The 24,117-nt window shown below is 34.7% G+C and overlaps 4 protein-coding genes and 1 non-coding gene across 8 annotated transcripts; 3 read left to right on the top strand and 2 right to left on the bottom strand.

The window, feature by feature from the left end:
- The first annotated feature begins 947 nt into the window (after positions 1-947).
- On the top strand, positions 948-9,857 carry LOC111314960 (exocyst complex component SEC3A-like). 4 transcript variants are annotated; one of them, XM_022916607.2, is made up of 25 exons: positions 948-1,233; positions 1,688-1,767; positions 2,520-2,600; positions 2,819-2,886; positions 3,096-3,198; positions 3,540-3,685; positions 4,285-4,402; positions 4,834-4,938; positions 5,284-5,385; positions 5,474-5,611; positions 5,854-5,982; positions 6,073-6,153; positions 6,235-6,309; positions 6,417-6,590; positions 6,684-6,834; positions 6,915-6,979; positions 7,194-7,364; positions 7,450-7,529; positions 7,796-7,877; positions 8,275-8,372; positions 8,475-8,583; positions 8,720-8,788; positions 9,056-9,121; positions 9,202-9,291; positions 9,530-9,857. In XM_022916607.2, exons 1-25 carry the CDS (start codon positions 1,059-1,061, stop codon positions 9,638-9,640), a joined length of 2,667 nt encoding a protein of 888 aa, XP_022772342.2. In that variant the 5' UTR covers positions 948-1,058; the 3' UTR covers positions 9,641-9,857. The 4 variants fall into 4 exon arrangements, with proteins under 4 accessions (XP_022772342.2, XP_022772412.2, XP_022772458.2 ...); XM_022916677.2 differs by having other exon boundaries at positions 1,697-1,767; XM_022916723.2 differs by lacking the exon at positions 2,520-2,600.
- Positions 9,858-11,232: 1,375 nt separating this feature from the next.
- Positions 11,233-12,742, bottom strand: LOC111300959 (uncharacterized). The gene is made up of 4 exons (XM_022896514.2): positions 12,317-12,742; positions 11,917-12,094; positions 11,701-11,834; positions 11,233-11,616 (listed from the first exon to the last, which is right to left on the bottom strand). Exons 1-4 carry the CDS (start codon positions 12,665-12,667, stop codon positions 11,392-11,394), a joined length of 888 nt encoding a protein of 295 aa, XP_022752249.2. The 5' UTR covers positions 12,668-12,742; the 3' UTR covers positions 11,233-11,391.
- Positions 12,743-14,168: 1,426 nt separating this feature from the next.
- On the bottom strand, positions 14,169-14,258 carry LOC149519545 (small nucleolar RNA SNOR75). The gene has a single exon (XR_016341245.1). It is a non-coding gene; the product is annotated as a small nucleolar RNA SNOR75 (small nucleolar RNA).
- Positions 14,259-14,512: 254 nt separating this feature from the next.
- On the top strand, positions 14,513-16,605 carry LOC111300976 (octanoyltransferase LIP2p, chloroplastic-like). The gene is made up of 4 exons (XM_022896519.2): positions 14,513-14,727; positions 14,820-15,084; positions 15,190-15,340; positions 16,099-16,605. The coding sequence occupies exons 1-4, from the start codon at positions 14,615-14,617 to the stop codon at positions 16,422-16,424; spliced, it is 855 nt and encodes a 284-aa protein (XP_022752254.2). The 5' UTR covers positions 14,513-14,614; the 3' UTR covers positions 16,425-16,605.
- A 2,126-nt stretch (positions 16,606-18,731) lies between these two features.
- On the top strand, positions 18,732-20,657 carry LOC111315188 (allene oxide synthase 1, chloroplastic-like). Its single transcript, XM_022916771.2, has one exon. It carries the CDS (start codon positions 18,969-18,971, stop codon positions 20,568-20,570), a length of 1,602 nt encoding a protein of 533 aa, XP_022772506.1. The 5' UTR covers positions 18,732-18,968; the 3' UTR covers positions 20,571-20,657.
- Positions 20,658-24,117: the final 3,460 nt, after the last annotated feature.

The raw sequence follows: 24,117 nt of genomic DNA on the forward strand, positions 1-24,117 counted from the left end.
AACGGGGATTTTAATTTCATTATCTTTTTTTTTTTTTTTTTTGTACAATCGTTTGTCTTCTTATGAACAAAACAAAAAAAAAATTGGGTCATTTTAATATTATAAAATAGTGAATTTATAATAATTTATATGCATTATTAATTAGTTGATAATTATTTATTTAATCATAAACGCATTAAAAATAATAAAAATTTTCATGAGGAGCTGTGTCTAATTCTAGACTTCGCTTGCTAATGATAAATTATCATAGGTATAATCCAATGCCAAACTTTACATAAATAAACTCTATTTTCCTTTCAACTTTAATGAAGATTAATTGTCCTAATGATAGATATAACAATTTATGTATTTAAGTCATTTAAAATATTAAAATTTATATATACATATTGTATTTTACATGAAAATTATATATTATAATTTATATTGATATAAAAACATAATATATATATATTTTTAGTTCATTTAATTTATATATAATAATTATTTTTTTTTATTTTTATCGTATTTATATCATATTTTAAGTTTTCAAATCAATTTGATGATAACCTTGTTAAAACCAAAAGTGTTTAGAATCACTCTCGCACACTTGCTTATGATTTAGGAATTAGGATCAATTTAAAGTCCTATTAAAGATTCTAACCTTATCAATAATTATGTTTTAATGATTAAATTATAATAATATAAAACAATAAAAAATATTAAAAATCTATTTAAAAGTTCGATTAAAAAGACTTGACAGTAAGTCTGAATACGTAAAAGCTAATACATGGTTTTAGAAAAGAAAGAGACTTCAAACCCGGTTTACTCGGGCAAAATTAAGCAGACATATTGGGCCGAAACGCCAATTATAATTTTCTTCTATAAATGAAAAGCTGGTTTATTTATTTGACTCTTCCATTTTTCTTTATTATTATTATATATTTCATTTTTGTTGGTCGGTGTCTGTTAACTGGTAATTAGCATTTTTCACATTTCGTCTCTCGCACTCTTTTTCTCTCTCTTTGAGATTGGGCATCTGGGAAGCTCACATCGGAAGGAGAAAGTCGAAGAAAGAAGAAATGGCGAAATCGAGCGCGGACGATGAGGAGCTAAAGCGAGCTTGCGAGGCCGCAATCGAAGGCACTAAGCAGAAGATCGTGATGTCGATTCGCGTCGCTAAAAGCCGCGGGATCTGGGGCAAATCTGGCAAATTGGGCCGCCACATGGCTAAACCTAGAGTCCTTGCTCTTTCCAGTACGTCTTTTCCCTAATCTGACTAATGTTTTCTCTATTTCAATTTAGGATGTAGGATTTTTTTACTTCTTTTTCGATTGAAATTTCGTTGATTAAGCTAGAATTGTGTTAAATACGACGTTGAACTATTGAACTAACCGTTATAATAGTAAAATTGTGCAAAGCTGGTAGGACAGTTCAAATTCAAGGAATATAAGCTATGCTTTGTAAAGGTTTTTGAATTAAAATAATATGATTAGATTTGAAGTAGCATGTGGTTCCTTATTGGTCCATTTTGGGGTTTTTGTTTGGTATAATGTTGGATTCTTGAAGCTTTTTTTGTACAGAAGCCAGATGCAAGTAAATATGATGTATTTTAAGCTAACTGATTTTTTTTTCTATAAGTCGGACATTTTTTCCTTAAATAGAAGGTGCAGGCTTGCTTGTCCAGTTGTCCTTATGCTTGACCTAATAGTTTGTGCAGCAAAATCAAAAGGTCAGCGAACTAAAGCTTTTCTGCGAGTCTTGAAGTATTCTACAGGAGGAGTTCTTGAGGTAAGTCTGTTATTATAATCTTTCAGACAATGAATGTTAGGACAAACAAGAATAAGTTCAGAAAGATTGCCCAATGAGTTTATCATTCATTATCGAGTAAGATTTTATGGTGTTAATATGTGGTAGCTTACTAAAGCTGAACTCAGAATGATCAGGGTGGCCATCGCAAGGTTGCATTTGGCTTACCTGTAATAAGTTTTGCCTCTGGCTGTGCTGGGCCATCTTTTATGTCCATTAATTTTTTGTTAGGACTCTGGTGGTACATTTCCTTGCCTCTCTGGCTTCACTATGCTGATATAGTTGATTATTGTTCATCATAAGTGAGGTTTATGTGTTACCAGAATGAATTATCAGTGTCTGATTAATTGTCTTTTGAGTGCATTAGTGCTGAATCGAGAGTCTTAAGATGTCCATGATAAAGTAGGAGCTTGCCTTGTTGATTTTTCATATGGATCATATCTTTCCATTTTCTACTGAATTTTGCTATGAATAAAAATAGAATAAATAAATCACAAAATAAAGCTAGCCATTTGTCAACCTCTTCATGTGAAACATGGAATCATTTATGCAATCACTTTTAGCATTACTGAAAAGTGAATATTTCTAGTATAAACATAAGGCAAAATTTGTTAACTTCCAATAAAAAGGGAAGGTAGCTATTTGATTAAAAATGAGGTTCTTAACTAGTAGGTATTCTAGTTATATTGATTTTAAGATCATAGGTTGACATATGAATTATTGAAACTGCACAGCCTGCTAAGTTATACAAGCTGAAGCATCTTTCAAAGGTGGAGGTTATAACTAATGACCCCAGTGGGTGTACTTTTACTTTGGTAAGTCCTTTCTTTTGGTTATTTGAATAAGAATATTCTGTTGAAAGCTGTATGTTCTTTGATTTTTGTCAATTCCAGTAGGCCAAAAACTGCTTCTCTACTATGTGATTTAAAGAAGCAATTGAGCAGAAGTTGAAGCAATTTCTATCTTAAACTCTTTTTTCCATCCTCTGCCTGCATGAGATTTTTTCATCAGATTCTAACTGAACTTCTTATAGGGCTTTGATAACCTCAGAAGTCAGAGTGTTGCTCCACCTCAGTGGACCATGCGCAACACTGATGACAGGTAAACTGAAATAGCTCTGGACTGAAGATGTCAACTTTTTTTTTCTTTTTCTGTCAGGATGTTTCTTTTTTCCCCTTTTATGGTCCTTTCCTTCTGGTACTCCAACAGAATTAAGGCTTATCTTATTTTCTTAATTGTTCTTTTTACAATTGGCTGTTGTTGCTTATAGTTATTGATTTGTCTATGTCCTTTCTTAAATATTTTTGTAGGAACCGCATTTTGTTATGTATCTTAAACATCTGCAAAGATGTACTTGGTCGTCTTCCCAAAGTTGTTGGTATAGATGTCGTGGAGATGGCTCTTTGGGCTAAGGTGAGTGTGATGACTTTATTCATTCTGAGTTCTTGACTGTTGAATTGATACAAAACCATTTTATGCAAATTATAGATTACTTGAAAAATTCACAGAAAGCTGTAATTATGCACTGCATGACATAAGCTTTTAGTTGCATTTGCCTAGTACCAATTTTAAGGATATTTTAACTTATTGGTCCTTGTGGACTGGTGGTCACTCTGAGGAGAATAATTTCATAGTGTTTGAGTTCTGATTTTGCTTAAGATTTTAAGCAGATATAATTTTCCTTAAAATTCAAGAAATCTTACTTCAATAATTTATCTTGTCTTTCTTGTCTTTGACTTTTATATTGTATCTAGGAAAATACTCCCTCAGTTACTACTCAAAGGAATCAGCAAGATGGCCCAGTTGCCACTACAGTAACAGAAAGTGACTTGAAAGTGACTGTTGAAAAGGACCTTGTCTCTCAAGCTGAGGAAGAGGATATGGAGGCTCTTTTGGGCACGTATGTTGTTCCTTTATTCTGTCCTAAGGTTCTTCAATGAAAGCCAGATGTGCTTCACTGTTAATCAAGTCCATAGATTCCTTCTAGAGTGTGAAATGTTAATGCAAATTGACAGAGTAGACATAAGGCACGAACCATACTTGCAGTCCAATTATTTGAAATTGATATGCAAGTATTAAATATTAATATATTGTTAGTTAGATTCAGAAGATATCACATAAGAATGTTCATATTTATATGGTTGCATTTTCATTTTGTTTTTTTTTTTTAAATATTCATGTATCATCTGCCAAATTTCTAAGATGGTTAGATCAGAGCTAAAGTCATAATTCGATTCCTTTAGGGGGGAAAAGTCCTTATCCTGGTAGTAATATTTGTCATTCTTTTGGAACAGAGCAAAAACTGTTAGAATATATGGTTTGGTTTTTGTAGTGGTCAAAGTTCCATGTCAGTCTATGATTCTTGATTTCTTTTTCTTCTTCATCTGTTTCATTTGCTTGATTGAAAAGCAATATACTGTTTTTTGTGTTTGGTCTCTAAATATTGTAGCACCTTAATCCTATCCTAATGTTTTTTATCATAACATGGTATGTACACAGCTATGTTATGGGCATTGGTGAAGCAGAGGCATTTTCTGAGCGGTTGAAGAGAGAGCTTCTTGCTCTAGAAGCAGCAAATGTGCATGCCATTTTGGAAAGTGAACCTCTTGTAGATGAGGTATTTCATTCTATTTTTGTTTTTTGAATTTTTTCCTCTCATTATTTTTATTCTCATATCTCATTGGCACCATGTTGGGACTATTAAGAATCAATTGCCTCCATTAGTTCAAAAGGGGATGGGATGCACTCCATGTCGGATGTACTCGAGTTCACCATTTCTCTACCTTGACTTCTAGCTATTCTTCTCTGACAGTTTCTTATTATGTTTGTCTACTCCTAAATAGTTCCAATGAGTATGTGTTGTGCTTAAGGAACTTCTGTTTATTTTCCATCTTTCCTTGTGTTTTTTATGATTGCTTTATATCTTGTGGACGTTCTTTGTTTTTTTTTTTTTAAATGAAAATTCATTATTAATCTTGATGCTGCTTATGTTCACCCTATCAACGATATGCTTCTTCAAGCTAATTGTTCTGCTCTTTGATCTTTCAGGTATTGCAAGGGCTTGAGGCAGCAACTAATTGTGTTGATGACATGGATGAATGGTTAGGCATCTTCAATGTTAAATTACGACATATGAGAGAAGATATTGAGTCGGTAGGAGCCTTTTGTAGACTATGTTAATATGAAGGGTTCTCTGTTTTCATCCTGTGTAGTCTGTCATTAATTCCTGCCATTATGTCAATGCCTTGTACACTGATTTAACTCTGTTATTTGAAGAAAGTGGCTTTTGAACCTTTTCATTTTACATATCCTTCTACCAGGAGCTTTTCTGAAGCAGGATAGTTCTAATTTCCAAGTTATTGCATCATTTATGTGCTTCAAGTTTGCTGCAATTTTGTGCTCAAAAGTAAATAATTTGAAGATGGAAACTGTATATTCTTGACTTCAACATCTGACCTCTTCTTATGCTGGCATGTAATTCTTTTTCACAATATACAGATAGAAACACGCAACAACAAGTTAGAGATGCAATCTGTAAATAATAAAGCACTCATTGAAGAACTTGATAAGCTTCTTGAACGATTGCGTGTCCCTTCTGAGGTATTTTATCCATCACTATGTTTTTGTTTAGACTTTAGCCAAGGGATGTAGCCTATATTCCCCCTAACAATGTTTTTATTGGTTATAGTATGCAGCATGTCTGACAGGAGGCCCGTTTGATGAGGCTCACATGCTTCAAAATGTTGAAGCATGTGAGTGGTTAACTGGTGCTTTACGTGGCCTTGAAGTACCTAACTTGGATTCTGCTTTTGCAAACATGCGAGCTGTAACGTCTCCCCTCTCTCATTTCTCCCAGCTTGTACAGTTTTGTGGTTAGGCTAATTATCCAGTAGATTATGTGACATATGACTAACTTAAGACATGCTGGTTACTTGGATGTTCACTGAACCTTGGGTTTTTGTGGAATTTTTACTTTCAATAACTTTGCAATGGACTAGTATTGCTGTTAGATCTTGATATATATGGCCTTGGAAAAACAAAATTCTGTTTATCGTGCCTTTATTTTAGGTTAAAGAGAAGCGGGCAGAACTCGAAAAATTAAAAACTACATTTGTCCGGAGAGCTTCTGAGTTCTTGAGAAACTACTTTGCCAGTTTGGTGGATTTCATGATTAGTGATAAAAGCTACTTCTCTCAGGTTTTTCCTTCATGTTATTTCATCTTGATGATAAGTAGCAACTTTGTGACAAGGATTCCTAAATGTTGTTCACCTGCTTGATTTAAACAGCGGGGACAATTGAAGCGACCTGATCATGCTGACTTGCGGTATAAATGCAGGACATATGCTCGCCTTCTGCAACATTTAAAGGTCACATTGCTGATCAACTCTAAAATCTGTAAAATATCATGTCTTGATTTTTCTTATATTTTTGTTCCTGCTCGTTCTCAGAGTCTTGATAAGAGTTGCCTGGGTCCTTTGAGGAAAGCTTATTGTGGCTCCCTTAACTTACTTCTGCGCAGAGAGGTTGGGAAATGCAAAATGAATATTTAATAATCTAGAAAAGAAATGCTTTTCTCATTTGAACTTTATGCTGGTTATAATGCTTGATAAATAGTTGAAATTCTGTTTAGGCTCGTGAATTCGCAAATGAGCTTCGAGCTAGTACAAAAGCATCAAGAAATCCGACTGTCTGGCTGGAAGCTTCAACAGGTGGCAGTCAAAGTGGGAATAGTGCAGACACTTCTGCAGTTTCTGATGCTTATGCCAAAATGCTGACAATTTTCATTCCACTGCTGGTAGATGAGGTTATAGTTCTTCAGCACTGGTTGTAGATGAGGTTAAATGTATTCCTAAGTCTTAATTTATTGAAATTTATTCCTTCATGGTTTAAACTGCAGAGTTCTTTCTTTGCACACTTCATGTGCTTTGAAGTTCCTGCACTCATTCCCCCAGGAGGTGTTGCTAATGGTAAAAGTGGATCCCATGGTGATGATACGAATGATGATGATCTGGGCATTATGGACATTGATGACAATGACAGCAAAGCTGGTAATCATTTTTGTTTGTGCCTTTATAATTTATGGCAAGAAATCAGTTTGACCAATGTGGAAACTATTTGATTTTGCTAGGTAAAACTTCTGCGGATCTGCAATCATTGAATGAATCACTTCAGGATTTGCTTGACGGAATTCAAGTATGTAAGCATATTGGGTTCTTTGCTTATAGATTTTCTGTTGCTCCTTGTTGTGTTCCTTAGTTGTTTCTATGAGTTTCTGGAACTAGAATTACATTTTAAATCATGAATGTCTTCCCAAGTTTTGTGCTTTTCTCTAATGCTAATCACTTTTTAGTTGCTTGCATGCCTTTGGTTTCTATTAGCATGTCTTTATGATGTTTCTGGATTACAGGAAGATTTTTATGCCGTGGTGGATTGGGCATACAAGATTGACCCTTTACGTTGCATATCTATGCATGGGATAACTGAGCGCTATCTATCTGGCCAGAAAGCTGATGCAGCAGGATTTGTACGTCTCCTGCTTGGTGACCTAGAGTCAAGAATTTCTATGCAGTTCAGCCGGGTATGTTTGTTTGGAAACCTTAAACTTTATGACCTCTTTCATTTAGTATGAATCTAATCTGTTTAAGCTGCAATCGGATTTGCAGTTTGTTGATGAGGCTTGTCATCAAATTGAAAGAAATGAGCGTAATGTGCGACAAATGGGGGTCTTATCATACATCCCACGGTAAACTGAATCTTAGCCTTTGTGAGAATGCAGAGATAGTAAATTTGAGGCCCAAGCTGATAAAATTGCAAAGAAAAAAAAACTAGTTGTTTTCCATTAATGGTTTGAAATAATTTGCTTTTTCAGGCACATGTTATCAGAATGCTGTAAATTTTTATTTCCAAAATAGCTAGGTTTAGTATTCTTATTTGATGCTTTATTATTTGCCTGCTTATCAGATTGTTACTTCAGTTGGTTTTAAACAGTTAACATGTTCTTATGCACAGCTTTGCAACTCTAGCCACTCGCATGGAACAGTACATCCAAGGACAATCTAGGGACTTGGTTGATCAAGCATACACAAAATTTGTAAGTCATATTTTCAGCCTAATATCCTTGTTAAGTGAGCTCTTGGTGGATCATACAGTAGCCTTAGCATCATGATAAGACTTAAGCAGGTACTAAGGTCTACTTTTGATACTAATTAGCATTCTGTGTGATGAGTCATGAAAGCATTCTTTTGAGCTACTCCTGTTGATGGGTGATAAACACAACTGCCTTCCCTGTACTTAATTTCTGTTTGGCTGCATTTATTGTCCTTACTTGCTTTTCTTAGTAAGATTAATTCTTTCATGTCGTGATAATTCTTTCATGTCATGATATCAAATCATGCTCTTTTTTTGTAATTTTTCTTTATGTTGTTATCTTCTGAGTATATATGACTTTATTACTGAAAAAATTTCACATTGCAAATGCTGTTTGGCAGGTTAGTATTATGTTTGTGACTCTCGAAAAACTTGCACAAACGGATCCCAAATACGCTGATATATTTCTTTTGGAGAACTATGCAGCATTTCAGAATAGGTTTGGATCTTTTTCATCCTATTTTTCTATGGCTGTGGATATAATATTTCTCGATTCCTTGAGGGCAACTTTTTTTTTTCTTTCTCCATGCACACTCTACAGCTTGTATGACCTGGCCAATGTTGTGCCCACCTTAGCCAAATTTTATCACCAAGCAAGTGAAGCTTATGAACAAGCATGTACACGTCATATCAGCATGATAATATATTATGTAAGTAATCAACCTTGGTGGCTTTTTATTTGATTTATTCCTTATTTACTTCTTGAGCAGTGATGTTAAATAGTAGTGGAGACACAGAAAAAGCTTTTTATGTTTGACTCACTCTTTAAATTGTTTCTCTTTTCAGCAATTTGAACGACTTTTCCAGTTTGCTCGAAAGATTGAGGATTTAATGTTTACAATTTCACCAGAAGAGGTTAGCCTGTTAATAATAGTATTTTTCCATGCTCATAATTTATGCATTTACTTTCATCAGATAGCTCCCGGTTTTCACTAATTTTACTGCATAATTCATAATGTGCATGGTATTCTCATCCCATGTTTAGACATCACCAGAATCCATAATAAAAATTGAATCACTTTTTTCACAATGAAATTAGTGACTTTTGTGAGTTTAGACATCGTCACCATCCATAATTAACAAATGAATGATTTGGCTGACCATATACTTCACAAATTTCAGATACCTTTCCAGCTTGGATTGTCTAAAATGGATCTCCGGAAGATGTTAAAATCCAGTTTATCTGGGGTGAGTTGATCAACAGTTTTCAGAACATCTTGTCCTTAGTTCCGAATGGTGGAATCTAAATCTTGACTTGTCTCTTTCAGGTTGACAAGTCTATTGCTGCAATGTATAAGAAGTTGCAGAAGAACTTAACATCTGAGGAACTGTTACCCTCTTTGTGGGACAAGTGCAAGGTAAGCTAACTTCAATTTCTAGAACTGCTCAAGGCTTTAGTATTTTTGCCAAAGCATTTCACAAAGTGGTTAATGAAGTGCATTGTGAATCAAATCTATAGCAAAGAGCATTATAAAAACCTGGGTAGGTTGTAGGGTGAAGGAAGGAGGGAGTTTATGGTTGGTTCAATCTGTTAGGTGCTGATTTGGTGATACATTGCTGGTTGCTTACTAGTTTTAATTCTTGCAAATTTGACAGAAAGAGTTTCTGGACAAGTATGATAGCTTTGCCCAACTTGTTGCCAAAATTTACCCCACTGAAACCATCCCCTCGGTCACTGAAATGAGAGAACTTCTGGCTTCCATGTAAAGGTAGAGAAATTTTCCGTGTGTATAATCTTTTGTGGTTCTATTTGGAGTAGAGAGCTATATTAGCTTGCTTCAATTATTCTTGTTGTTATTGTAATAGACAATTTTCCCTTACATATATCAATGTATTTGGAACTTATCCATTATATTCATTCATTTTCCGAAAGAAGTTAATGTTGTATCATGTTCAAATATAAAATAATGTTTGTCTGCTTTAATTTTCATGTTGTCTACAATGTTTCTTTTTCCGTTCATTGTTTCAATTATCTCTCCTGGATTGCACTAATTTACAATTGCTTCTTATCCACTTAAAAGGTGGATGGATCTCTCTTCCTCTAGGGACAAAGATGTCCATATTGTGATCTCTTAAATAACCAATGAAACAAAATCCGATTACCAAAGTTAGGTGTTAGAAAATAGTCATAAATTTCACATGAATTGTGTATTAAAGTCAACTTTGGGATATAAGTATTTTTATTACTTTAAACTTATGAGGGGGTTTTTTATGAAATAAAATCATGATATTTAATGAATTAAATAGATAATAGACTATAAGTTAGTATGAATTTTAATATTTGATATTCGGTATTAAAGTCAATTTTAAGATACTAACGATGTGTTACTGAAGACAATTGAAATTTGTTTAAGTGAAGAAACATGTAACAATTCAGAGAGAGAAATCATGAATTTTATATCGATTGTATATTAAAATCAGTTTTGAGATATGTATTCAAATTATTTTTAACTTGTGAGATGATTTTTTAACGAATAAAATTATGAAATATTTTTAATAAATTAAACAGATAATAACTCAAATTAATATTAACTATGACAATAGACGTGATATTAACGAACAGCCCCATCAAAATGAATTTTTTCTGCGCCTTTGGAGGGTATCGCGATGACGATGAAGAGTAATTTTCTCTCATTGTTTGAACTGTTGATCGCTCAGCAGCTTTATATTCAATCCTTAAATAACATTTGCAAACAAAATATGCCTAAGCAGTGCTCTGATTATCTCTAATTGGTCATTTTTCATGTACACAAGTTCAAGATAATTTATTATAAATAAGATAAATTTGAAGATGTATTAGTTATTATTATTATTATTTAAAAAAAAAAAAACGAAAAAGGAAAAAAGCCATAAAAAATTAACCAGATTAATTAAGTCCATCCATGAAATTGTTCCAAATCCAACCCATACTTAAACTAGTTTCAAACCCCTAATGGTTTTTAGTCCAGTTTAATTCCAAGGTCCATCTACGCCCATTATCATTCTCTCATCATTGGGCCAAGGGTTTTCAAGAGTTTGTTTTGTCCAATAGAGATTGCTCGGGGTTTAGGATATTAACATCATAATAATAATTCACTATTTAACATTCCATAATGAGCTGCCTCTATCAACCAAGCTCGTTGCCCTTTGGTTTCTCCTACAAGTTTTGATTGCTTTTGCCATGGATTCTGCTGCAGCCATGTATACTCTGATGATGAGGATGAAGCAGCTCTTGAAATCTATAGCGACGATCTCCGAGTCTCCACCATGAAGCGGAAATTGATATTGGCTAACCAGTACCATACTAAATATACTTGATGTTGAAGCTTAATTGTTCTTTTATACCTTTAAGATTTTCATTTTTCTCATCATCTAATTAACAGCTGTGTCTATACAAATACAACTATATATCATTGATTCTACTAAAGGAATTACTGACCAAAAGAATTAAAGGTATCATCAGTATATAGATTTCTCGGCTATCTATCTTCCATGCTATTGCCAACTGAAAGCCTCGAGAGAAGGAATACACAAGCTGAGGAAAGAAATACAGCCCCAGCAAAGCAGGCAAGATCCAAGCTAGTAACGATTGGTATACTCTTGAATTTCTCCAGAACTCCAACTTGAAGTATCATCATCACAGCATGCCCAATTTTTGACTTTGCTTGTGAAACTGATTTCATTTCAACCCAAGCCGGAAGAGTCTGAAGAATCATAGAGAAAATCATGTAAAATATTTGATGGTTAATTTGTTCTTGGTATGACAAATACGAAAGAAAGTTGAATACCTTCAAATGGAAGAGCCCAAACAAGTTCGATCTTGGAAGCGAGGGGGCACCTCCTTTTATAGTCTTTGATCCCATAAACAGGATGTACAGCCCCATCCCAAAAATAAGCATGGCGGTTCCAACCAAGAACATATCTGCAAAGAATAGAAAATTTATCAAACGATGTTACTCAACTCAATAATGAACTTTGCAATATATGTATGAACGAAGGGATACCTATGGCTTCTATCAATACGTGGATGATAAGTTCTTGGTCCGACTTCTGTGATAAGCTATGAAAATAATGTAAAGATGACTCCAGAATGAGAACGCATCCCTCCATGAAACACAGTACTGATCCAAGTAAAGATCCCGCAACAGCAAATATGGTAAAGAATCGACAATCAATTATAACCTGCAGGCAGGATATTGCAGATGATAAATTTGATTGTTCTGTTTGCAAAGTAGAAAACATATGAAAAGCGAATGGATTAACAATCAAACCCTATTTTGATTATATAGAAATGACCCATTTAAAAACCTAAACACAGACAATTAACAAAGAATATATAAATGCAATCATGTATAAATAATTCTAGTAAATATTAGTGCTAACTAAAATGAAGGGATACTATACCTTTTCAATGAACATCTGAACGTGTAATTTCCAACGTCTTGGTTTGATAACCGGCCTCAGCACCTGTCGCATAGCATTAATAGCATTTGCGAGCAAAGATGCCAACTCTCTTCCCCAATCAACCTGTGGCTTTGATATGACAACGGTAGCACTCTTGGTTGCTGCCACAGAAGCCTTCACAGCCACCGTTGGCTTCCTCTCACTACGTTCGCAAACCTTCTTCTCCCCATTTAGCGCTCCTTCGCTTACACACCTCACAGTTTTCCCTGGCGAAGAAGGCCAAGAAGAAGAAGCAGCAAAAAGGCGGCCCAAAGGCTTGTTAGATGAACGCAACAATCTAGTGGTAGCCATTGGAATTGTTTTGAAACTTTTTTTTTGGGGTTTCTCTTCATTTTATACCATGCAAATGAAAGAGAAGATTCGCAGCATATCAGATATTGTCGCCATATGGGGTGGGCTTTTATTGCACTTTTTCTTGGAGAGCAGGTTTTGAATTGTCGTATAAGAATTTGACGAACAATTACAAAGCCATTAGGCTCACGTTGCGCTTTTCAATTCTATGCGTGTGGACTCCGCTGAGCTGTGAACCGAACACTTGTCAGCCGTATCTTTAGGGGTTTGTGTGTTTTTTTCATTTTTTTATTCTCTTTGAAAGCATGGAACGAGACTGCTTGGCTGCTGGTGTTTCGTGCTTCCGTCGTCGAGGAAGAATAGTCGGCTGTAACACGTGCTGAATAGTAATGAGAGGAGCAAATCAAACAGCGCATTTCCAGGCTTACTGCCGTTAATTTGCTCTTCCACTTTGATCCAAGTTGTCTTTTTTTTTTTTTTTTTGGGGGGGGGGGGGGGGTGGGGATGTGGGGGATTTCTGCTAAGGGATCTTATTTTGTCCTTTAGTCGTAGGATGTCTTTCAACTCTCTACGTTGGTTCACTTTTCACTTTACCTGTTTTGAAGTGTCTTGGTATCAGATCCTCCAATTAACCATCGTTGGGTCACTTTTCATGTTCAAATCTACATGTAATTTGAACGGTTGTGGTGTTTAAAGTAATTTAATTTTCAAGAATTTGGAGGAAAATATCCACAAAAATTTTCATCCATAACTTACAAGGGAATAGATTTTTCTTTCATCCTCCAAGGGAGAGGAATTTGAACGGTTGAATGTTTCCATGCCTCTAATCCTTCACAACTGTTAAATGAGTGTGTGGTGATCATTGGGTAAAAAAAAACCCAAAAGGCTGCATTGAAATGTCAATGCAAAAGTTGCATCAGAGTTACACAGTATGAACTGCAGAGATTGAATGTAATACAGTAAGGCCAAGACGCAACTTCTTATCCAATAATCAACTCTCAAACAAAACCAGCCAGATTGGCCTATTGCGGTGAACCAAATCGTGAACCCAAAATTCAGGAAGAAAGGTATTGCCATTTCATGCAAAATTTCATTGGAATTCCATTTAATGAAATCCGGCGATCAAGTAGAAAAGGAAAATGCCTCAAAAAATCACATAGACAAACTTTTTCTGTGATTAAGATGCGGCTCAAAAGTGCTTGAGACTCTATCACAAGACATGCCTCAGAAAATAAAAGGTCGTTTTAATATCATCATCGCCGCAAGTTCCTGGAATCTAATCTGCTTCTGAAATTCAGACATTAAATAATAATGACATGAAATCCAAAAGGATTGCAGATATGGATGAATAGAGAAAGGCGCAAATTAAAACTCTATATTCACAATTTTCAGAAACAAGATATAGTTTCCTTTGGAAAAGCCTTTATTTTTCTCTTCATTTCACAAAATTTCTCGGAAATCAAACAAAAATTCATAGAAGATAGATGAAAAAAAAAAGAGGTTCTCTCAGACAAATGCCTCGATTTGTCCTCAGGGTGAAAGCATTAGATAAAGAGATCAGACTCGTCATCATTTGTCATCATCACAGAGAAAAAAACCCACCAATTGCACTCATTAATCATCTATATACAGTAGATAAAACCAGCCCAAGCAGCTAATTGATGAACTTCAAGATGATTTTTTCAGTGTTTTTCATGAGTTAGCTTTATACCTAGTCCATTAGGGCTTCTCTGTTATCAACCGAAAGTACAAAATAGACACCAGAAGTCAGCAAGTGAAATGTCTGATTTAACCTTAAGATTCCCAAACTATTTTCTCAACGAACCAACGGTCCAGATGCATTTACACATTTATTTCAACATTGGTTTCTTCGCTTCCAGAGGGGAATTAGCATTTCAGTAAAACCCCAATTTGTGTATGATGCTTTATTACGGAGAATTATAAGATATGATTCTTGCACCAAATTTGTGTTTCAGAACAATCCCAACAACATGCACAACCATTAAGCATCAAAAGGAACAGCGCCAACTCAACCAGGTAACTCAAACAAAAACAAAATTGTAAGTTCCTCTGTCTTTTCTCAAGCATTTTCACGAACTAATTCCATTCATATCTCCCCCAAAACTCAAGCTTTTTCACTTCAATTTCATAGGTGCGAGTGTTTTGATTTGCACAAGGAGCTTATTCCATATGGAAAGGCGTGGTCTTGGCAAAAACAAATTGTTAAACAAAAGAAAGCTTTGGTCCAAAAAAATGAGGATTGCCCAGATACATTAATCATTCTTCAGCATAACCCTGTTTATACAATGGGCACCAGTAGCTCGGAAAAGTATTTGAATTTTGACATAAAGGAAGCTCCTTTTGATGTTTATCGAACTGAACGCGGCGGGGAAGTTACATACCATGGGCCTGGACAGGTATAGTTTCAAAAGCTAGATGGCTACGAATGTGAAATTAATTTGATTTCAGGGTGATTTTCTATTTGGACTAACTTTTTTTTTACTGCCTTCGTTGAAATGTAGCTGGTTATGTATCCAATTATTAATCTCCGGAATCACAAGATGGATCTTCATTGGTATCTGAGGGCACTTGAGGAGGTGGTGATTCGTGTTCTTTCATCAACATTTTCTATTAAAGCTTCTAGGCTTGAGGGTTTAACGGGTGTTTGGGCTGGTAACATTTCTTATCTCTTTCTTTCGATGCTTGATTTGTTTTCATTTTGTGATTCCTCTCTCTTCCTACTAGGTGTTTACATGAGATTGAAAGTTGCACTATTTACATCTTGGAGAATGGATTAACTGTACTCTTTCAATGTTTATAGGTTGTGGTTACATTTCTACTTATGCTTCCACAGTTTTTATCCCTTTTAAATGAACATTTACTGTAGGACATTGCAGGCTGAGGAAATAGGCATAGGGTTATCAATATTTACTTGTGAAGTGGGATGATAATGTTCCAAGGCAGAAAGGGATCAAAATGCATCCCTGCTAACCTGCATGGCTGCTTAACTTGTTCTCCGTTTGATTGTTAATTGCATTGTGTATGTTTTGCTGGAAGCTGTAAATGCAGGGAACAAATGGGTTTATAGACTCACCCCTCTCATGTTAGGCCTTCAATTAAAGGTAGCAATCTGTCATTGTGGTTTGTAATTCTCTTTACCAATCCAATATCCGCTATTGTTCATTTCCGATTGAGGGTCCTGACCTCATGGAAGGGTGAGAAAGTCTCAAGCTTTGCACTTTTGTGTTGTCTAGCTGCTTGATATAGAGATGTGCCTGCCCTTGGCAAGACGAAGATTTCACCATCGTCCAAGACAATAACCCTTGTATCTATAGTACCACTGTCATTTTTCTAATCTAGTTTCATTAGAAAAGAAGCTTGGCCTCCTTGATAGTCTGTCCTGATCATTTCTTTTTAAAATTTTGCTACAGGAAATCAGAAATTGGCTGCAATTGGTATAAGAGTAGCTCAGTGGATAACATACCATGGGTTGGCACTTAATGTCTCCACAGACCTAACACCGTTCAGTTGGATCGTCCCTTGTGGGTTACAGGACCGTCAAGTTGGAAGCATAAAGGGGTTACTTCAAGAATTTCAGTCATCTACAAGTGGTGAAACAGTTACACCGAGTCCTGATGATTATCGGTTGATTGATATCTCCTACAAATCCTTGATTACGGAGTTTTGTGAAGTTTTTAATCTTGAAATCCACCAAAAGGCCAGCTTTATGTCAGAAATTTGGGGAGAGAACCATTAACCAGATTGAAGGAGCTTGAAAGAATTGTAAACTGCCTCAAACCAATATACCGGTGCAGCCAGTGAGATATCTATGAATGCTTCTATTCCAGGTCAAGAACTAGTTTAGTTAACTCTTCTGTTCAATCTCCATAATATAGCACTTATCAAAATGAAAAAAAAAAACATTTTTTTGGTTCAAACATCAAAGCAGACAAAACAAATATTAATACACTAAAAATCAGAGACAAAGAGCCAAAGAAACATGCACTTTGACACATTTCCAATCCGAACATTTCCATTTCTTAGTACGATGTCGCCTGCAGGAGCCTGCAAATTTTGATAATTGGAGACAAGTGAATTTCTGGCTTTGATAAAATTAATGGAAAAAAAAAAAAAGAAAAAAACACAAATGGGATGGTGAGGTTTAACGTTAAAAATGTAAGAAACTTCAGTGAAATTTAGGAGAGATTTGCTTGCAGGTTGTTGAGAGAGGTTCCGATGATTGGACAACTTGAGCTTTGGGACAGGAAATCCAAGACAAACGGATTGAAGTTCCATGCTTTAGGGTTGTAGCAGAGTTCGTTTCAGCTGCTGGTTGTCATGTCACTGCTTAAACCCTCCAAGCACGAGGTGGTTGTTCGGTTGGAGAGTTGGGTTAGTTGTTCCGACCCTTTCCTTTCCACGGCAAACGTAGCAATTAAAGGCCCAAGAATCAGCTTATATGGTTTTACTTATAACAATCTATGGCCCATGAATCAGCTTTTCGGCTCAGGCTGAACAGGGCCCAAAGTTTGCACAGACAAGGTTCTTTAAAAGCTGCTAAACCCGCATGCTAGAAGTGGATTAAGTCACGTGAAATTTATGTCTAGTTTGGCCGGTAGTGAGAACCAGCCGCAATCCAGGATAATGGGTCGGACGTCGAAGAGCTGCGAGCAGGGCAGCAGTTTTGGACTGTTGCCTTGAGTTTGACCCCATAACTTTTTAGACTTTCAAACCCTAATAATAATTTAAAAACATTATGCTCATCTTTTACTCTTTATTTTGGTCGACAGCTTGGCAATTTTTCAAGCACCTTGGTCCTTGAAATTGTTCGTTTATGTAAGAATAATTGAACATGGCATAGAGCAAGATTTTCACTGTTCTTTTGAATAATCGAGGGCTGAGATTAATAGTTTTGGCCACCCTTTACGATCAAATGGTTCAACTTCCAATTCTAAGCTTGAAAGCGTCGGTTACTCATCCTTTCCATATCAAGAAAAATCACGTATTTGGCATGGAATTTTGACACCAGGGCAGTCAGACTATCAGTTTCTTCCTATACCTATTACCGCGTTGATTAGCCAAACTAATTCAGGGTTTATGGCTGTGAAACGTGGGAATTCATGTAGGAAAATGCCTAGAAAGTGAGATTCCAAAATCACATAAAAATATAAAGATTAGATAAAACATCACGATGATGAATAGATAGGAAATATCAAAAGAAACCTGAATTGGGTATTTAACCAGTAATTAACATCATGGGAAATATGGCCCCAAAAATGCTAAGTATTTAACTAGTAATTATATCAAGATTGAAATTATCCTTTGTTTAGTAAAACAAATAGCATTATAACCCAAATTTAAAATTTTCTTAATACGAAAAATTTAGATAAATAAATTATTCAATCTTTTAAATTAAAATATAAGATACCATACTTTCACAAAATGCATTTAAGATGAATTTATATGCTTAACCAAATTTAAATTTTGTTGTTATGTCAAAGATCCAATCAATAACTTTTTTATATCTTTCTTTCATTATTCATCCAATTGAGATTATTATTTTTTATTTATAAGTCTATTCATCAAATAGATTTAAATCTAAAGCAATATCTTTAATAAATATATATAAAAAAATTATTATATTAAATCTTTTAAAATTTTGAATGAATTTTCTTACCACTTCAATGCAAGACCTATCTCACACGATCCACGTTTCCATTCAGTCACATATGTACCGCTTTAGTTGTTACATTAATTAATAAATTAATCCATGATGATCAGTGACTCCATCCATGCGTAACTACGACATTGACAATATATAAAAAGTTAAATATATATATAAACAATATAAAATTTTTTTTTAATCTATCTTTAATCCCACCACACTATTACATATATGACTAAAAAATTATATATTTAAATTCTATTGTAACTTACAAATAGAAACTCCAATGTAACGCCAATGACGTAGCCAAACGTGCAGTTGAGTTGATGATTCAACACAAAATATTGCACACCTTTCACAATTGGATCAAGTTATTGCGAGCACTATTCAAGTCACCGGCCTGGCCCCTCACCTCTTTCCACTAATTTTGTTATAAATAAAGACTCGGCTCTGACTTCAATTTGCAACCCACTTTAGTTTATTATCACACCTGTGGCGAGCGCCGACCCACCTTTACGTTTTTGATTAATTTCTCTTTGTACGTCTAACCTTTTAGTTTTTGATTAATTTCTCTTTTTATGTATGTTAAGATAAGCCATAACCATCTTGGAAGAAGCTAATTGTTATTCGATCCTAATGGCATCTGCTTCTTTTCCTTTTACTTCTGTTCATCTGCAATTTAATTCACCAAACAAATCGTTGTCATCATTACCTACAACGACGACTAGGTTGTCTACGCGTCGGGTTGTCGTCCGGCCGATTAGAGGATCAGTGTCGGAGAAACCATCTATACCAGCGCCGCCAGTGGCGGTTTCAGAGCCTGGAAAACCCAAGCTTCCGCTGAAGAAAATTCCAGGGAATTATGGGGTTCCTTTTGTTGGTCCAATCAAAGACCGACTTGACTATTTCTACAACCAGGGTCGAGACGAGTTTTTTAAATCAAAAATCCAGAAATACCATTCAACGGTGTTTCGAACCAATATGCCACCGGGTCCTTTCATCGCTCCTAACCCAAGGGTTGTCGCTTTACTTGACGGTAAGAGTTTCCCTGTTCTTTTTGATGTGTCCAAAGTTGAAAAAAAGGACCTTTTCACTGGTACTTACATGCCTTCAACCGACCTTACCGGTGGCTACCGAACCCTTTCATATCTCGACCCTTCCGAGCCCAAACACGCCAAGCTCAAACAACTTATCTTTTTTCTCCTAAAGTCTAGCAGAGATAAAGTGATCCCTGGGTTTGAAGCCTCTTACACCGAGTTATTTGAAAAGTTAGAGAAAGAACTTGCTCAGAAAGGCAAAAGCAGTTTTCAGACAGCTAATGATCAAGCTGCGTTTAACTTCTTGGCTCGGGCTTTCTTTGGTTCAAACCCGCCTAATACTAAACTAGGAGTTGATGGTCCAAGCTTGATTAGTAAATGGGTAGTTTTTCAACTCGGTCCTGTTCTCTCTCTTGGTCTCCCAAAGTTTGTTCAAGAACTCCTAATCCATACTTTTCCTCTTCCGCCGGTTCTTGTTAAAAAAGATTACCAGAGACTCTACGATTTTTTCTACGAGTCATCTGGTTTCGTTCAAGATGAAGCTGAGAAATTGGGTATCTCACGAGAAGAAGCTTGTCATAATCTGTTATTCGCCACATGCTTTAATTCTTTAGGTGGCATGAAAATTTTCTTCCCCAACATGCTTAAATGGATTGGCAGAGCTGGAGTCAAACTACATACTGAATTAGCACAGGAGATCAGATCAGCCATCAGATCCAACGGTGGGGAACTCACCATGGCTGCCATGGAACAGATGCCATTGATGAAATCTGTTGTATACGAAGGGCTCCGGATCGAACCTCCCGTCCCGTTACAGTACGGGAAAGCAAAGAAAGATCTATTGATCGAGAGCCACGACGCCGTTTTCGAAGTGAAAGAAGGGGAGATGTTGTTCGGGTTCCAACCTTTTGCAACCAAAGACCCGAAAATATTCGAGAGATCTGAGGAGTTTGTCCCTGACAGGTTCATGGGTGATAATGAGGAGAGGCTGTTAAAGCACGTGCTTTGGTCGAATGGACCCGAGACTGAGCAACCAACGTTAGGTAACAAACAGTGTGCCGGAAAGGATTTCGTGGTGCTGGTGTCTAGGCTTTTCGTGGTGGAACTGTTCAGGCGCTACGATTCGTTTGATATCGAAGTCGGTAAATCAGCTTTGGGGGCTGCCGTTACGGTGACATCGTTGAAGAGAGCAAGTTTTTAGATAAATTTTTAGGTTTGTCAATGATTAACTTGGCAAGTCATTAATGTAATATGTTATCATAAGGAAATTAGACATATTTTAGGTAAATTTGTTATGGTGCATTTAGTTTTGGTAAATTTACCTCCTTTTATTTCTTGCAATGCCATATGACTTTTGTTTAATATAAATAAAATTATCATAAATTAAATTTTTATCCATTTAAAAATATTTACAGATAAAATAAAATTTTGATGATGTAATTACGATAAAAACATTAGATAAAAACGTAAACAATGTTCATATTTAACATATAATGTTCATATTTAACATATAAAATTATTGATAAAATAATATAATAATTATTTTATATTATATTTAATATATATTTAATTAAAAAAATAAAATTATATAAAAAATTATCGTTCTTTTAATGTAAAATGATTTAATTTTTTTTTAAATAAAAAATAAATTTTAATTTATAAAATTAAATTTATATATTATATTATATTTTTAAAAATTAAATTAATATTTTAAATTATATAAATTTAAAAAATAATTTTATTTGTTTATTTTATTTTATTGTATTATAATTTTATATAGATTTATGATACTAATATCAGTGCACTGTTTTTTTATTTGGGATTGACCAAATAAAAAGTAGGAAATTGGGTGTTGAAATTTCCAAGAAACGAGAGGTGCGTGCGTCCTCGAGGCCGGTAAGTTGTTGTAATCTGCGACAGCCGTTGCAATCACTTTTGATGCGATTGACTCTTTGGTTGGTTCACAAGTTAGCCAAAAAGAACAGTACTCTTTAAGGACTTTTCCTTTTGACTAATGTGGATTTTTACAGCAGAGCCGGTGATGTAAGAGCTTTGATTAAACTGTGTTTTTGAAATCTGAAATTCAACTGGTTCAAAAAGAGGAAATTGACGCCCTTGACAAGGAAAACTGGGTAGGATTCGACTGTACTCTTGGCATTGGCTGTGGTTTTCGGCCTCAGATACCCTAATTTCTAAAGCCATAAATGCATGAATTTTTTCAAATTCATAGTATCTAAATGTCAATTTTAATAATATATCAAATAAAAAATTCATGGACATGTTGAAGCTGGAAATGCATTAAATTTGCTTTTCTTATTATGTGGGGGAATTGCTTTTGCTGTTGGGACCCCGTGAATCGATGAAAGAAATGTGACGGTAGTGCTCAAAAGGAAAATGCGCCCTCCCACGACCCACTCAAACTGTCCCTTTCCAAGCATCAGGATCAGGAATACGGTTAGCAATAGGTCGGAGTTAGGACGCGATAAGTTTTTATTAATTTTGAATTTGTTTTGATTTTATAAATTTAATATTTAAATGTAATTTAATTTGATATTAAATTATTATTTTTATATTTAAATCTGACTCAATTTATATATATTTAAATTTATAATCAATTTTATTTGGTTAAAAATTAATAAAAATATTAATTTTTAATATAAAATATTAATTTTTAAATATAAATATAAAATTAAATAAATAATAAAAATATATGTATTAAGTTGGATCGAAATAAATTTACATACAACTTGATATAATTTTTTTTAAAAAATATTTGATTCAACTCAAAACTCAGACTAAAAAAAATTGGATTTCCAACCCTAATCAGGTTATATTCTTCCTTAAACAACCGGAAAACAAACCAAAACTTAAACACGGCGGATTGATTATGATCATTTATTCAATTTCTTAGATAAAAGACGTACAAGCTAATCCACCTTTGTTTAAATCACTGCTCTTGTCTCAAATACTTTGATTTTTTTGTTTTTAACAAGCCAATGCAGTGTTTTGGGTGAAAGGCATGGAATGTTCGAAGAAAGATCAAATTACCAACGCTTTCTCCGCAGACAAGTTTCTGGGTTTATAATACTTAAAAATGAAAAAGTCAAAGTAGTTCCAGCATAAGTTATCATACCTTGTCAAAGATTTTCAACTCCATGGATCAATTGTACTAGTACTAAAAGATGATCCCTTCCCGAAAAGTTCAATCGTATCCTTATATTACTATTTATTACATTTTCAATGGCTTAAAAGATGAAACTATAATTGGCAAATGTTCGTATCCGTTTGGTTTGAGTTTGATGATTTTGGTTTGGCTCATTTTAAGTTAAAAAAGTTTATCAATTTGGATAAAATTATTTAAAGTCTAAATCATTTCAGTTTCACATCATTTTGATTTTGAGTTATTCTAATTTAACTCTTGAATCATTTATTTGCCTTAACGGCTTACCATTTATGCTGATTTTTTTTAGAATTGGGCCTTAAGGAACTAAAAATCAGACATGAAAGCCCATATTTCGCATCATCGTAAGGGCAGATTTCCAAACAATTTTGGAAATGCCAACTTCAATTTTGCAAGAAAAATAGTACACTATTCTACACACAAATCCTTGTTTCATCAATCTGAACAATAGTAGATTTGCCAGTTCTGCTTTCGCTAACATATAAAATTGTGCAAAAATTGATCATAAGCCAGACAGATTAAACCTGTAAACAGTTACAATTGAAGAGCAGCAAAAGCGTCATCCACCCACTTTATTTCATGGACCGAAGTTTTATTATCGGTTTTCGCCGGTGACGATGAGGCAATAAAAAACTGCAGTTCGGACTTGACGTTGTTCATACGCTTACGGTGACGAATCCTCCTCAAAACCACTTCTTTATCCATGGTTTGCTTGGAATGACTTGGCTTTATGTACGGATGGCTAGTGACAGAATCCATCTTCCCTTGCTCTTCTTGATCACCTTCAGCGAAGGTGTTGTTGTCGTCCTTGTTGATGATGTTCTTCTTAGATTTAGAAAGAGGCTTTTCTGAGGAGCTTAAATAGATTAAAGAGAGAGGAACGACTGCGAGTTGGGCAAGGGGAGTATTTACAGTGGAGAAAGATTTGAGCATTTATTAAGGAATTAATTTGGTCAGTTTGGTGGGTTCGAGGCGCCATTGGGAAATGATTTGCTATCAGATAGCAGAATCCATCGTTTTTGAGGTAGTGGTTTTCGGGCTTCCCGCTGAAAATAGTGTTATGATGTTATTTTTATGTCAGAAATCTGGGTTTTCGCCATGTCATGCTAAGATGAACTTCACTAAGATTTGGTTGGTCTTCCGGGAATCTTTGCGACGTGCATCATAGGATGAAATGGATTTTTGATACTCGATTTGATTTTACATTCTTTAAATTTGAATTCCATTTAATTTGTATAAATTATATCTGATTTGATTTTAAATTAATAAAATATTATTTTTTAAATATAAATATAAATATATAAATAAAAAATTAATTTAAAAATTATTTTTATATAATATCAAATCAAATTAAATTTATCTAAAATTTAAATCTAATCCGATCCTAATCTTTCTTTAACATTATTCAATCCAACTCAAAATTTAATTTTATAAAATCATATCATATCAAATAAGAACGAGTTAAGTTAACCAACCTAATCATGCACGGCTTTTTTTGTACTTTGTTTCTCCCTGGTGTACAACCTTTCTCTTGGGAATATTTAAATCAACAATAAAGCTCCATGTC

Source organism: Durio zibethinus, chromosome 3 (genome assembly GCF_047325235.1).
Source record: "Durio zibethinus cultivar Kanyao isolate XHJ-2024 chromosome 3, ASM4732523v1, whole genome shotgun sequence".
Taxonomy (NCBI): domain Eukaryota; kingdom Viridiplantae; phylum Streptophyta; class Magnoliopsida; order Malvales; family Malvaceae; genus Durio; species Durio zibethinus.